This window comes from Nothoprocta perdicaria, unplaced genomic scaffold (assembly GCF_003342845.1).
Source record: "Nothoprocta perdicaria isolate Ctin4 unplaced genomic scaffold, notPer1 scaffold_20, whole genome shotgun sequence".
Taxonomy (NCBI): domain Eukaryota; kingdom Metazoa; phylum Chordata; class Aves; order Tinamiformes; family Tinamidae; genus Nothoprocta; species Nothoprocta perdicaria.
In genome coordinates, this window is record NW_020455205.1 from 2,543,229 (window position 1) to 2,558,120 (window position 14,892).

The 14,892-nt window shown below is 46.2% G+C and overlaps 2 protein-coding genes across 2 annotated transcripts in view; both read right to left on the minus strand.

Annotated features, from left to right (window-relative positions):
- Positions 1 to 2,505: 2,505 nt before the first annotated feature.
- Positions 2,506 to 6,617, minus strand: BCL10 (B cell CLL/lymphoma 10). Its single transcript, XM_026038041.1, has 3 exons — positions 6,546 to 6,617; positions 4,400 to 4,688; positions 2,506 to 3,372 (listed from the first exon to the last, which is right to left on the minus strand). The coding sequence occupies exons 1-3, from the start codon at positions 6,615 to 6,617 to the stop codon at positions 3,002 to 3,004; spliced, it is 732 nt and encodes a 243-aa protein (XP_025893826.1). The 3' UTR covers positions 2,506 to 3,001.
- A 2,096-nt stretch (positions 6,618 to 8,713) lies between these two features.
- The window catches only part of DDAH1 (dimethylarginine dimethylaminohydrolase 1), a 56,996-nt gene continuing 50,817 nt past the window's right edge, over positions 8,714 to 14,892 (minus strand). Inside the window, exons 5-6 of the mRNA XM_026037895.1 lie at positions 13,496 to 13,639; positions 8,714 to 13,039 (exon numbers count right to left, since the gene is read on the minus strand). Coding sequence (XP_025893680.1) covers positions 12,923 to 13,039; positions 13,496 to 13,639 — 261 coding nt within the window. The 3' untranslated portion in view covers positions 8,714 to 12,922. The remainder of the gene's footprint in view (positions 13,040 to 13,495; positions 13,640 to 14,892) is intronic.

Here is a 14,892-nt window from a genome sequence, read left to right on the forward strand (position 1 = left end):
AGCTGGAGCTGCAGCTGCCGTAGGCCGCGAAGTAGCCGAGCGGGTCCTGCCCCTCCGCCGCCATGCCGGGCCGCGCCGGGCGGAAACCGCGGCCGCGCGCCGCGTTCCGGCCTGCGCCGGGGCCCGGGGCCGCGGGCGGGCGCGGAACCTTCCTGGCGGAGCGGGAGGAAGGAGGAGCGCGGCCGCCCCGCCGCTCTGCCGCCGGGGCCAGAGGAAGGAACACAGAGACACGAAACCCGGCCCAGCTGCCACTGCTTGCCACCTGCAGGCCCAAGTAGCCATAAATGCCTTTTTCCCCCKTTAGCATGATAACAGATAACGCTGCAAGCTGCAGCTCTGGGCACGGGCCCTGGAACCGGCCGTGCCTGCGCCAGGGCAGGCTTTTCTTCTCACAGGTTTTCCAAGTATGTTTTTACTAGGCCCAAACAGCTGCTTTTGGATCATCTGTAAGTGCTTCCCCAGAAGAAGCTCTGGTTAAAGATGCTGGGTTAAAGAAGCAGGGTTCGCCTGATCACTTACCAATACTATAAAATTGTAATTTATGTCAAAAGAAATACTACCTCTAAAGCATTGGGGAGACAACCCCAGCCACCAGCACCCATGGTCCGCATGCTGTGTGAGGGGSCCAGCCCTGCCTGGCTAGGGGCTGCTCAGCACGGGAAGGCTTCGCTCAGCCCCTGCTTCTCCAAAGGCTTCCAACACCCCCATCCAGCTCCGAGGGGCCAAGAGCCTCCTGGGTCCGAGCCCGCGCACCGACACTTCCTTGAACTGCTCCTAGAGCCACGCACTGCAGCAATGCTCGAGATAGGGCAGAAAACGAGCCATTTTGAAAAAAAAAAAAAAGGTTTATTTCAAAAGTTGATAAAAATATTTCACAAATTTTAGAAAGCATGTTACACACATTTGGAGAGATGAYACATTCACGTAAGCTCTCAGCCTGGCGGTGGCCGCGCGGGGAGGCCGAGGGCGCCGGTGCAGCCGGGTCGGGCAGCCCAGCGCGGGCACCGCGCGGCTCTGCTGCAGCCCACGGGCTGCCCCGGCCGGCTCCTTCGCTCTCCCCTCCGCTTACCGGAGCCCAAGAAGCTCGAGCGAACGCCCAGCAGGCTCCCGAGAGAGCCCCTAAATGCCTTTCTAACACACAGTTAAAAATGCACTCGAAGGGGATGGGCCGGGAAGGAATCAGGGCCCCACAGCACTGAAGCTTCTAAGGAGGCAGTAAAATAGGAKGGGGAATACAGGCACAGTGCTTAGAGCGGTCACAGTGATGGAAGGAGCATTTAGGCACACAATTTTTTCCAAATATCGCGTGTATGTGCAAGCACAGTTCAAGTTTATAGGAGACATGCGTTTACGGGACCCTTAACCTGCATGCAAGGCTTTTGCCTGTACTTAGGTGCCTAACTCGCAGAGTACCTTCCAAAGCAAGGCAGCTCAGAGGCACTTCTGCTATCCTGGTGGTCTGTCATCTTAGCCATACACTTTGGTTTTTTTTTCTTTTAGATAAACACTATACAGAAGCCCACATCTTTATTAAATATAAGCTATTCATATATTGAAGGTGGAATGTAGTTAAACCCTGCAGTTTATTTGAATCTACTTCCAAAACCAGAACGAACACAACAAAAACACTGAGACTATACGGCAGCCCTGCAGCCTCTGCCTCCCCAGGAGGGCAGCTTAGAAACAGTTACTGGCTTGTGGGTGAGTGGATAAAAGGGCTATAGTGCTGTGCGAGACATTCATTTGCAGCCTTAAATACAAACCTGCCTTTTGACATACCAAAAATATCCCTTTAAAATGTAGTATGCAGAACAGCTACCTATATGTATTTCTGTGTAAGAGTGTGTCTTTGGCTAATTTTGAAGTGATTTAAGGCTAGCGTCATAAAAAGTAGATTGCAGCAGAAGAGGAGAATTGGAGAGCGTGTTCTACCACGTCAGCAAATATGAGAACCTTCCCATGTTGAAATAAGTCTCAGATGTGTTTGACTAAACGATCCAAAACGTAAACGTGTCTATCCACTTTGAYGAGTGCGTATCCGAAGTGCATCATGTTTAGGAGTCCTTCAGTTAAGGATACTCTCCTGCTATAGGATCCTCTGCTTACCTGCTTTGCCCCTTAACAGCATTATACAGTAAAGAGTTTGGGGTTTTTTTTTAAACAGTCATGACACATGATAAACACATGATCTGGTTACAGCAGTTTACATTCCCTTCCAGTATTATTGTGAATTTAAAGTGCATCTCAATCAGAAATCGCTAAATAATATACAAGAGCAACACAGTAGAACTTGTGGAAGCACTTACCGACCCAGATCGCTGCAATACCGAGTTCCTTTCAACTTACTACTAGGACAAAGAACAAGGCTCACAAAATTAGAAGACTTCTTACTAAAAAGCATAGATAGCCATGAATTTGGTCAGACTCAGTTTTTGCATTGGGATCTGCACATCTCTACATAGATGGAAGGAAAAAAAAACCAAAAACAAACAAAAAAAAAAACCCACCCAAACATTTAAAGTTTAAAACTCATTTGCCAAATTAAGTTCAGAAGGTTACTTTTCAATACCCAAGTTCTTCTTCCTAAGCATCTTTCCCACCAACTCGTCACAGAAACTTTAGGAGGGAAAAAAAAAAAAATCACTGTAGAAAAAAAAAACATTTGTCCTCTAACTCCCCCTTAAGTATCTGCAACAAAAATTAAAATATTAAATCCTAATTAAATGAGTTAAAAAATAAGAAAAAAACCCTCCACAAGTCTTTGCTGGTGTATCATCTTCCCTAAAGAACATAAAATCAAGCAGCTACAAAGTTACCTGATTGATTATACTATGTTTAAAGGAGTTTTGTCGGTGTTTTTTGATTGTTTGTCTTTTGTGGGGAGGAAGGTGGTTAGAGCAGAGGTTACTTCTGATTTTTACARATTAACAGTTTGAAAACATTTTTTGCTCTTGTAAAACCTCATGGTTTCAGTACCCTTGGGTGAACAAAGTCCCTCAGTTCACTGTGACTGAAGAGAACGTGACCTTAGAGGTAAGAAGCCGACATTGTCACTCGAGCTGGCACAAGGCTCCTGCTGCTCGGACTGCAGCTCCGGCGGCAGAGCGGGAGCACCCGGATCCCCCGGCCCTGGAAGGGGCCCCGACAAAACCGCCCCCTCTGTGGTCCCCATCTCTGCAACTGGTAAATTCATTGAGCGGAGAGAGACGGCGGACACAAAAGCAGCAGTGCTATAGTCTTCTTCTGGATGTCTTATCTGGGTAGATTCTTTTTCTTTTGCATTTTCAAAGAAGTTGGACTCATCTGAATATGACCTGGAAAGATCATTTGTTCCTCCATACAGTGAGGTCATGCAGGTGCTGCAGCTCAGACCTAAGACAGAAACAGAGACCAGTTTTAAGTGCAATATGATGCACTCTCAAGCCTGCACTCCTGCCAAGGATCCCCGAGACATTATTAAGGATCACTCCCGAGTATTTTATCAGACTATCCTCTTTATCTTGCAYGTGATATCCCAATGTTCACAATGAATTAGTAAAACATCTTGTCCAGTTGGCTGATGCAAACGAGTTTCTTTGAACCAGTATCAGTGATGATGACACAGATACGCTAGCAGTTAATTGTGCTTTAGGAATTTTGATCACTTTGATTTTTTTTCCTTCTTACTGTATTCTTAAATACATTCTTCAATATTTTAAGAGCTGCAACTACATTGCTCTAATCCTGAAGGGACTGCATTTGAAGGTGGTTATGTCTGAAGCTAGAGAGAATTTCAGCCCACTTCTTCCTTTTTTGCTATTCTTTTGATGTATCTGAAGAGGAAGTATTTATTTTAGAGGTTTATAATTTTACTATCTGCCTTAAAATAGAAGAACAGGTAATTACTTAAGTTCTCTCTATCAACAAAACCTGCGTGTGTGCATGAAGCAACACATGTGTGTACTCATAAAGTCCAATTTTAAGTGAAGGCACTTATGAGCATTCCTCAGCTTGCACCTGCTGGTTTATCTTCTGTTAACATGTAGAGTTTAAGAAAACCAGAGGATCCTGCCACTGCCATAAATGGCTTCAGGGCAAAGAAAGCTGTGAGATATTTACCTGTTTTGAGCTCTTCATTATGAGAGCTGCATAGAAAGAAAAGCTGAAAGGTGGAAACAGACTTATCCACTGTAATAATTCATGGTGTATGTGTGCATATATATATTTTAATCATCTATTATTTATGATGTGTTCAAATGGTAAGATGTCAAAGCCATGACAAATGCTGTGGTATGTTAAGTCCAAACCAGTGATGTTTGCCTGCCCTAGGAGCAGGTATTAAGGMACTGTGGGAGTTTAATTTTCCAGTCCATCACAGTAAAAGATTTGGTCRTAAAAAGTACCAGTATAAACTTCTCACCTTTGAGAGCTTCCAGCTTTTCATTTTTGACTTTCAACACTACATCCGTTATCTTTTGTAACAAGAAATTTTGTGTTCTTTCTCGTCTGATAGATTCAACCAGAGCATCTAGTCCCTTTGGGTTTTCCGCCAAGTAGTCCAATAACTTCCCAGTTTTCTTCCTACTGGAAGATCGAGAAGAAATTTCTTCTGTGTCCTCTCTAGTGAGTATTTTCTTTGAACGTAGGTAATCAAAGTGTCTTTCAGCTATGATTTTGTCACACAAATAAGGACGCATTCTTTCTAAAGCCTAAAAGACAAAACAAAGCATTATTAGTCAACATGCCCMCTTAATTAGAAGTCTATAATGGAAATCTATACGATCCTCCTACAGGGTGATGAAACATTTTTTAAAGTTGCCATCATGTTAACTAGGAACACGGAGATAAATTTCTGCTATCTAGAAAATACCACATTTTTTAGACCATTATCTAATTTACTTACCATTTTCTTAGAAGTGAACTCAGATTTACTACTTGCTTGTATGACCCAAATTTTAACTAACAAGTGTAAATTAGATGCTCAAGTCCTCTATATAAGCAGAGGAAGGAGAAAGAAAAGGATGGAAGAAYCTGCTCACAGGATGGGACTCTGTCTATCACCGAAAGGTCACACCATGGGCATGTGGACACCAGGCAAAATGAGGCAACGAAGCACTTTTTGGAAACAGTGGTTTCAAACATTGTGAAACRTTGTGCTTCAAAGGTATAAATATATTTATGTATTTATTAACTATAATTTCAGGAYTGCCCCTTGAAGCACACACAGCACATGGATTGCTTTAGAGCGATTTACCGGCTCGGCAAATAGAAGTGGAGTTGGCTATAATGCAAAATTAAAAATRAGGGTGCAGCAGATCCATAGTAGCTGCAAACAGTTCTAGTGCAAAGGCGCAGTCCCCTCTGCCCCACAGCTGGGCATCCTCACTCTCCGCCTTGCGCTACAGCAGAGGGGATCCAGTTCCAGAAACAACCTGCTTGGACTGCTTGCTTGCTTGCTTTCCCCAGCCAGATGAGCTCCCAGGTGCAGCTGCAGTCGCGGGGGCACCTGCGCTGGCATTACGGACACGGAAAGAACAGACAAGGGCAGCAGTACAACCCCTATCAATGCAAGGTGCTCCCGAATAATCCCAAGTGTCTAAATGCAACAAAAGCCCCTGCCTCAATACCTGGGAGCTTCACAGCCAATACAAGTTGGCTCATTTCTCACACAAATCCCATCCTACCACCAGGAGGAAGCRGTCAACAAACTTTGAAAACTTAAGACTTGAAAAAATTTGCCCTCTTAGAAGAATACAGGGAACTGTTACAGAAAGACCATGATGTTCTGACTAACATCCTCCTGCAATGAGTCTTACAATGCACAGAGAGTATTAATTCTGAATTCCCCTCTGTGCTGTCCTTACGGGTTAGCATTATACACAGGACTGAATGAGGAAATGTATTAGAAGAGAAGCTCTGACTATATTTTTCCTSTATCTATGTTTTGTGCCACTCTCTGCCTCCTACTGAATCCTGAACATGTAATTCACATTCTCYCCTCAGGTACTTATACGTATTGATCAGATCTCCTCTCAGTCTTCTCCAGGCCCAGCTCACTTAGTCTTTCCTCCTACAATAGATTCTCCAGTCCCKTAATCATCTTGGTCGCTCTCTGCTGGACCCTCTCTAGAAGCTCCACGTGCCTCTTGTCCTGGGGAGCCCAGAGCTGCCCCCAACACTCCGGGTTTGGCCTCCCCAGAGCTGAGSAGAGGRGCAGGATCCCCTCCYCCTGTCGGCACCACCCCCGCTGCAGCCAGGGTCCCCCTGGCCTTCCTGGCCACGAGGGCAACCTGGGTGACTTGGTGTCCACCAGGCCTCGCCGGTCGCTCTCCGCGGAGCCGCTCTCCAGCAGGTCGGCCCCTGAGCGGCGCTGCCGCCTGCGGGCGGTTAAAAGCAGAAAGCAGCGACCAAGGCACCGGCCGCGTCACGTGACCGCGCCGCCGGGCGGCCGTTGCCCGCGGCCGTTGGTCTCTCCGCGCTCTGACGGCGCTTCCGCCCCCGCCCTCCCCCCGCCGCCGCGGCCGCCCCGGGCCCCGCGGCCGCCCCGGGCCCCGCCCACCACTCACCTCCTTCTTCACCTCCGCCATCTCGTCCTCCGTCAGCGGCCGCCCCGCGGCGCCCGGGCCCAGACCCTCCATGGCGGAAACGCGGCCGCCGCCGCGGGGAAAACCGGTGCCGAGAGCACTTCCGGGCGCCGCCCCCGCGCGCCCCGCCCCGCGCGCATGCGCAGAGCTCGCGTGCGCGGCGCGCGCGGGCGCCCCCTGCTGGCGCCGGGGTGGAAAGGGCGCGTTSCGCGCTCGGGCCGTGTCCTAACCCGCTCCGAGGCGTTCCCCAGACACACTGCAGGGATCAGCGCACAGGGCAGGGAATACAGGGGTGGAGTAACCGCTGACGGGAATTAGCGGTCCGCGCAGCTGGAAGGGGACTGCCCTCGGCGTGGAATTCCTCTCGGAGGTCAGGGTCGGCTCCGTTTCACCAGGGGAGTCTTAGGAACGGCTCAGAGAGAATTCCTTGGCAGGGAGCTGGGAGGCATGAGGATTTGCCTTGGCTATAGGAACAGGTACCTACACAGCGTGAGCTCAGAGCCCACTCCCAAGGCTGCGCTGCTCCAGCCCTCCAGGTGCAGGGTCTCTCCGGCCTCGCTCCCAAGGTCCCGCCGCTCCCGCGGGGCTCGCGGCCGGAGCAGCTCCGCGGCCGGACACACTTGGCACATTCACACCCGGCACAGGGAGCGTTGCGCGGCTCAACGTCTCCGTGGGCTGACGGTCTCCGTGCTTCGGCTTCTGGATGCTTCTCTAGGCTAGGACAAGATTTTCTTAATATGGCAAATTGCAGTTATTTCTGTGGCATTTGCATTATCTYAAATTCCTGTCATTTAGCGACAAATTTCAGCTGCTGTCAACTCTCCCGGGTAGCTGTGGCTACACAAAGATACATGGTGCAGTTCTATCTATGAAGTAATTGTCCCATGCTAAAGGTATCCGCATTTTAGAGGTTGTACTCATTTAATTATGTTTGGATAAAACAATCATACTTAACTAGCGGTGCTAAATTAGTACAAAGGCTGTAGTTAGGCCAACCCAAACCAACTCTCTCCTTGTCTCCTCTCCTCTTCCAGCAAGAAGAGTTGGGTTATGGTCTGTTTAAAGCTCTACTACTATCTGAACTGTACAGCTAGGATGAGACATAATTCTTTTGCTACAGCACTTTTAATTGTGTTTGATTTTCTTAAACAAAAAGCCGTACTGAGCCCTTGACAAACTTGGAAGAGAGCCTTGATTGCCACAAGGTGGCACTGAACGCCCAGGAGCGGTGCCGCTTYCCCCGAGGAGCTGCTGCTCCCCTGCTCGGTGGACCCTGGATTCGCGGTGTGTCGGTCCCAGAGCACAGAGGAACAGGCAGAGACCAGCCACACACCCCCTGTGTAGCCCACAAGGGCTATTTAGATGTAAAACAATCAGAATAATAATAAAACAATTCAGAATATTCTGAAATATTCTGAAATATTCTGAAAACATGCAGCCACCTGCCCTGCTGCCCCCTACACGACATCAACTGCCTTCACATCGCGGGCGAGGAGATGGTGCAGGAGCCACACGCACAGTGGTGGTGCCACGAAACCTTCGCAGTTTCACCTCGTGCACCTTGCAATAAACACRGGGGCTACAGAGGACACACCACGCTACAGCAACACGGAGTTACCCTCAGACAGGAGCAAAGTGTTACCACGAGCATTACACCTGGAACACTACGGCAATGCCTCTTCTATAGACATTATCCTTAAATGTAAGCCTAAAATGATTGTTTTCAAAGAGCCAAGATTTCTTTTAAAAGGTTTAAAGGTTTTCGCACCAGTGTCTATTCTTGTCTTTATTTCTAGACTCATTTTAAGTTTCAAAATAAAAAGACACCATGAAGCAATACTAAATCAAATGCATGTGCTTTGGTTTCAAAATAAGAGGCAAAACTACACAGTCCACAGTACAACCGACACTTTATTCCTTTGTGATGGGGATATATAGTATTGAAACTGCAAGAGTCACAAACAAATCAAAGTGCAATCCTCTATTAGAATAGATTATGGAATGTACTGATGTTTTTTGGCACAAAAAGTGGGCAACTATATACTGTAACAAGATTTTAAGTTTAATGAAATCTAACACTTCTGTTTTCAGTAGTCGTATTTGTGCACTGCGGAACACTACACTGTAAAACAGTGACTAACACTACTCACATGCAACTCTATACAAGTTACATCATACGTCCAGTTAAAACTTTTCTGAAAATACAAGTGAGATCCAACGATACTTTGTTCACAATCACTGGATAAATAACTACCCTAACAGTCTTTTCAGCTCCCTTTTTAATGAAAATAAAAATAGAGATCTTAAATAGCAAATTATTTTTCCTGAAACAGTACCATGTGAATTTTGATGTTTTTTATCAAAGTAATTTGGCTCTGACTGCATTGATCTAGTGTTTAAGAAGCTGAATAAAATCAACCCCCTTTTTTTCATATTTCATTCCCAACTTACTGTGAACAAACAAAAAGAGCAGGTTCATTGTTCTGCATTTCACTGACCTTTATTTTTAAAACTGGACATGGTGTTGCATATGAGCTCTGTACCTATCTCATGGAAATCACTCAAAAATTCAGAGAATAGCTTCGTACAATGGCATATATTTAAGACTGACAAAGAGTACATTTGCAAGGAAAAGACAATAATGTAGAAGTGGAAGAATTCAAGTTTATCTTATAAGGTACAATATGCATTCACATTTCCGTTGCAGAGAGAGACACCGTATTCACATTCTGTTGAAAAGGGAAACCCACACGTCACAACTTCTTCCTAGACGCACAGGAATGGACAGCAACATCCACGAGTATCTGCCATGAACACAGTAGCTCTTTCCTTTGATCTGAGCTAAACTGATGGCTTAAAAAAAACCAAGACCAAACCAACCCGTGATGAGTAACCCAAGCCCCAGTGCTGAGTTATTCACCACAAGGCCTCTGCAGTGGCCTGCTGTGTCATACGGCCTGGTAGTTGTTATCAAATGGTTCATGTGGGYTGCCTATTAGTGTTCAGTGTCTCGTCTCCTTTTTTGGTTTGGGGATTTTACTATATTAATCCAGGATGATGATTTGCATCAGGCATCTGAAAAATGTTCTAGTGACAAGATGTACAGGATGCCCGATAAATGCATATGTGCTACAGCAGAAATGCTCTCACAACTGAATTCTTCGGCCAGGCAACAGAAAACACAACGCAAAGAGCAAGAATGACAAGTGTTTGGCATGATTTTGGTTCTTAGTACCGTACTGCAAATGCACAAACTGAAGCGCTCTTAAGCTTTTTTTGCTTTATATATAATGCCATCGTAAAGAATAACACGAGAAGCAGAGAGGAGAGAGCAACCCCACTAATAAGGTTAAATGACTTTTGGCATCAGACTAAGGTATAATTCACAGCATCTATGTTGGGAGCCTATGACACCTATCGAACCAACGGAGGCAGAAGAGGTGTGATTATATACCTCATGTTAGACACTGTGAATGTCTTGAAATCAGCACCTGAGGGGATTCAGGTCCCTCAGCCCCTCCTGGCTCTCGCTATAGACTAAAATGCAGCTCTGAAAACAAAGAAATCTACATGGCAGTTGGTGAAAGATCAACCTCTCTGAAGTGGGAAGCTTCACAGCTCTGAGATCCAATCTGCCTCCTTAGCAAGAGCAACCTCTCACACTGCCTCTCCCAAGAGGGATCCCTCATCACCCATTCCATTTCTTTCAGGGACACAAGTCATCGATGGTCCCCACCACAAGTGACTTTTTTTTCTCTTTTCTGGAGCAAGACCAAAAAGGAGGAGTCACCCTCTGTATACTGTTCCTGATGATAGTCATCCTTCTCACTCAGAAGTCTCTCAGAGCAAAAACGATCCCCTCTTGGCACTTGCTCAAGGAGCAAGTAAATTTAGGACAGCCCGCTGTGAGTTGGARTACTCTGGAATGAACTGTGAGGAGAAGAGATAGGAGTGCAGGAAAAGAAGATCAAAGGACAAGAGAACTGAGACAACAGTGGAAAAATTCTTAAAATTAAAAAAGAAAAGCGCTTATCATGCAATAAACTAGAAACCAGAGTCCGAGGAAGTGAGAAACAGGTGAATGGTAACCGTGGATGAAAAGAAAAACACAACMAAGTTAGAGACAAACTGAACAGAAATCCTACAGCCTAACGATGGATCAGTGCTCCCATGGGATGGGCTGGCCCCGATGAGACAAGGGAGAGGGAGTGGGSCCCGTGGATGGGGCGAGGTGCAGCCAGGCCCTCGGAGGCACGGACAGGCTCTGCTCCGCTTCACACAGTGGCTCCCACAGCTACATATGGTTTCAAARGGTATATACTTGCTTCTAGAAGGTCATGGTTAAATACTATAGGTTAACTTTTGGCACAAAATCTTCTTTGTTTAATATCAAGTGGTTCTAAAATGCAAGAAGCTCGATGAGATATTTAAAAAGACAAAGGAAGGAAAGGAGATTCCCCACTGTAGTGTTTCCAACCTTAGAGCCCGACTAGGCAGCTCAAGCTGAAATGATGGCAAGTGGCAACAGAGGAGCCCAAGGGGAAGGGTGAGACAAGTCCTCAGGACCAGCAGGCTCTGGACCAGCACGCTGCCCTCCGCCAGGCTGGCAGCTTCCTGTGGGACGAGCTCTCTGCTCACCTACATTTTATTCTCTGGTCATCAACAGCTCTCATCCTCACGGGACACGACGCGCTCGGGCGGCACTCAGCCATCCCAGGAGCCGCCGGGACGTACGGACTTCCCCGGCGCAGCTGCCGGCCACGGTGAGACGCGATCTCTGCCAGGATGTTTGTGAACGTGAGCGGCGGAGCTGCCTCCCCGTGCAGCGGCACGCGGCCTGCCAGGGGCCACTGTCGCAGAGCGCGCTTGGCTACCGCCGCGTCCTCCCGCGCAGGCCACACTCACYGAGCTCCTTGCTCCCTGCCTCCTGTATCTCAGCAGCCACCACGAGTGGTTCAGGAAAGGTGGGGGAGATGTCTGGGAAGTTGATAAAATGTTCAGACTATTTGTCAGCCTCTGGAGAGTTCCCACTACTGCTTCTGTTTGGGAATTTCTCCATCCTTAGTTTATAATGTTTTAACACGAATCGTATGACTACAATGGAGTATACTCCATGTTACTGTGGTGAAAAAATGTATGAGTCAGTGGGTAAGGATGTTGTGGAATTTGCTACAAATATATTTGTTTTAACTGAATACCACAGTAAATATTCATGCAATTAAAAAAATAAGATGGTCATTGTTCCAAGGAAAACTGCCCCAAGGACAGATAAAATACACATGCCAGTCTCTCAGACAACAATGGCTTCCCTTATTCATGAGCATAATCCAGGAATAACTGTCCTTCAACTGGTTCTATCACCCTTTCTTTTGAATTTGCTAGCAAGTGGCCTCCAAAAGAGAAGAAAACAACAGCAGAGAGACTGAAAGGAAAGTTCACACAGACAGACTGAAATAACCCCATATTCTTACTTCTCTAGTTTAACTTTTCCAAAAGCATCTCAGTCTTCCTTTTTGGTGGTCTAGGTGGTCCCTGGCATCTGGCCTTTTAAAATGCTCCTCTTCTATTCTCTTTCAGTTGCAAGACAGCATCAGCAGCAAACAGGGACCTAAACTTGTAGATTTACCTGGTGTGGCTGCTCTGCAACTTCTTTTTCTGTCACTCAGGTTTCCCGGGCAAGTGTCATTGCCCTTGAACACACCTGAAAGAGGGAGCTTTGGCCTAAGTTGCYACCTGGTGTCTGAACCTGATTCTAGCCATGAACCTGCCCAGCAGCAGCAACATGATGCAGCCAAGATGCTGAGCACAGCCTGCCATGCACTGTCCCAGCCAGCGTAAGGAAAGCTTCCCTACCACACGAGATACCAAGCTCATGATCTCACTGAATTTTCTTCAGTCTCCACTGATACCTTGCATCACTGAAAATAAAGAGAGAAACAGAGAAGAAAGACTGAAGAATGGAGAAAAGATGCAGAGAAAGGAGCAAGAGAAAAAAAAGGCATAAGGAGAACAATGTAAAGAAGTGCTTGAACTTCTGTGAATTAGTTGGTTTTCATATAATTTTCACACATTATATGTTAAATCACTAAAGCTAGGYGTTAGCCATTGTAATTTGTCTTCTGCTAGCCCATGGGACTAGCATACTTCGGAGTTAATGTGCCCCCAACAAAAGCATACACTCACCTTAAATACCATCTGCAAGGACATAATAAAAATACACAAAGCAAAAAATTTGTAAACAAGGGTTAGTAGCACAGTGGTACAGTAGATTGTCAATAAAAACAATAAAAGTGTGGATACAGATTCATCTACCTTGTATGTAACATTATTGCCAGTTACAAGGGAGGGAGTCTGTAAACTCATAATTCTGAAGATTTGTTAATAAGCACAGAGCAACAGGTGAGTGCCCCATCTACTTTCTCCAGTTCTGTGTTGGCTATTGGGATCAGCATGTGGTCCTTCAGTTTTTCAAAAACCTGTGTAGGAAATAAAAAGTAATAGAAATTATTACATTTATGCCCCTCTATTTTTCCCTTTACTATGAGTATTTATGGAATGAATGAGTATAGATTTACCAGTGGGTGCTAAGACGTCTCATTATTTATAATCAACACTAACACTTTCAGTACATGTGGTCTCCTAGCTATGGATCTCACAGGATTCACAAACATCACTGCTGCAGTGAGAACTGTTATTACTTCCAGTTAAGTAGAAGAAGCACCAGAGGCACAAGAAACTAATTAATTAAATCAGGAGCAGAGATGAAAACAGAACCCAGGCCTCCCGCTTTTCCAAAGCTGGTGCTTTTGCTGTCTGATATTTCTATTTACAGAAGACAAGAGCCCCATTTGGGAGAGCACTGACTTTCAATTCCTGCTGACTTCCCGGGGAGGCTGGGGTGCCGAAGGTCTCCCAGCAGGCAGGGCTCCTACCTTGGCGCTTTCGGGATACTCCTCGGGGGCTCGGTGCAGCAGGACGTGGCCTTTGCTCGGCACGTTTAGGTAGATGCAGTTTGCTGCAGCATCGTCAGGCACTGTCAGCTTGTCATAGCGGTGGTCGCTCATCTGTTGCATGGTCTGTTGAGAGAAACAACAAGCGACCATTTTTAGACTGCAGTCCCAAATAAATGCAGGAACGGAAACTGTGGAAAATAACTAATCATGATTTCTGAGTCTGTCAGGGGCCACTTTGCTAAGCAGCAAGCAAGGAGATCTCTTTTCAAACCTGTCCTTCAAGGAAGGGTCTACTAGCCCTAACTGAAATGAGCAGCAGAAAACCTTTGTAAGATAGTTCCCATAAGCAGCAGGATTAAGCGGGGTCTTTCTGTCCCAAGAAACACAGCTAGCGAGGGTCTTTTCCTTAAGAAATGCATATTGAATATGCAAAACTCCTGCTCACATTGATGGGAATTAGAGGTGCCCAGCACCTTTGAAAAAAGCAGTCATCGCTCAGTGTTTATCAAATGAGTGTGAATTAGCATAAACAGGACAGGAACAGTTCCCAGCCTGGATACCAGCCCATTCTTCCTTCTTTTGAAGGCCTCCTTTCTGCTTCCTGAGCAGTTGCCCTTTCATGGAGCACCTGGGCCGGGCAGGATGGAGGCAGTTAATCCCCCTTCCAGGGGACGCACAATAACCTTGTCCGAGCAGTGGAGCTGGCCATTTTCTGAGCTTTGCTTTATGAATACAGGACTCATACACAAATTCAGATCCTGGCCAGAATTTCCAAGACAGAGAGCCCCAGCATACAAGAGGCCTGAGAGCCCAACTTTTGGATTAGGCCCAACTTTTTTACTAAGGATGGAAAAAGCCTGGAGACAACAAGCCTGACTCCCCATTGTACCACTCCAGCTTTCCATCAGCTTCCCTCTGACAAACACCTAGAATAATGTAGGAGTGAACAAAGCCCCAAATCCTAAACTTTGGCTTTACCTAAAAACCTAAGCAAATTCAAGGGCTTTGTTAGAGGGTCCTAACCCTCTTWCGTTTTCACACATATTGCAAAGATGCAAATCAAAGGAAATTTTTTCTCAGTTAAAATACAGTAATACTATGTTAAAATACACTACTCAAGTATTTTTTTTAAAGAAAATTCTTGGACTAAATTACCTTTGCAGATGAACTGGTATAAACCCCAGAGACTTACATCACAGGGTAGACAGCAGGATTTGATCTCAGACCTAGTTAAGTTTACTTTTGAATTATTTGTAAGGTCATTTTCACTACTCCTCACACATGAACACTACATGGAAATGAATTATTGAGGGGAGCCACAGCACACTCTGAAGCAATAAAGCTGCTCACCCTTGCACACCCCTGCGATAATTCCT

Excerpts from the sequence above, each read along its gene's own strand:
- BCL10 (XM_026038041.1), bottom strand. The coding sequence starts at position 6,617 with ATGGAGGGTCTGGGCCCGGGCGCCGCGGGGCGGCCGCTGACGGAGGAC. Across the intron at positions 4,689-6,545 it reads TGGCGGAGGTGAAGAAGGAG|GCTTTAGAAAGAATGCGTCC; the intron begins GTGAGTGGTGGG and ends TTTGTCTTTTAG. Across the intron at positions 3,373-4,399 it reads AAAGCTGGAAGCTCTCAAAG|GTCTGAGCTGCAGCACCTGC; the intron begins GTGAGAAGTTTA and ends TTTCTGTCTTAG.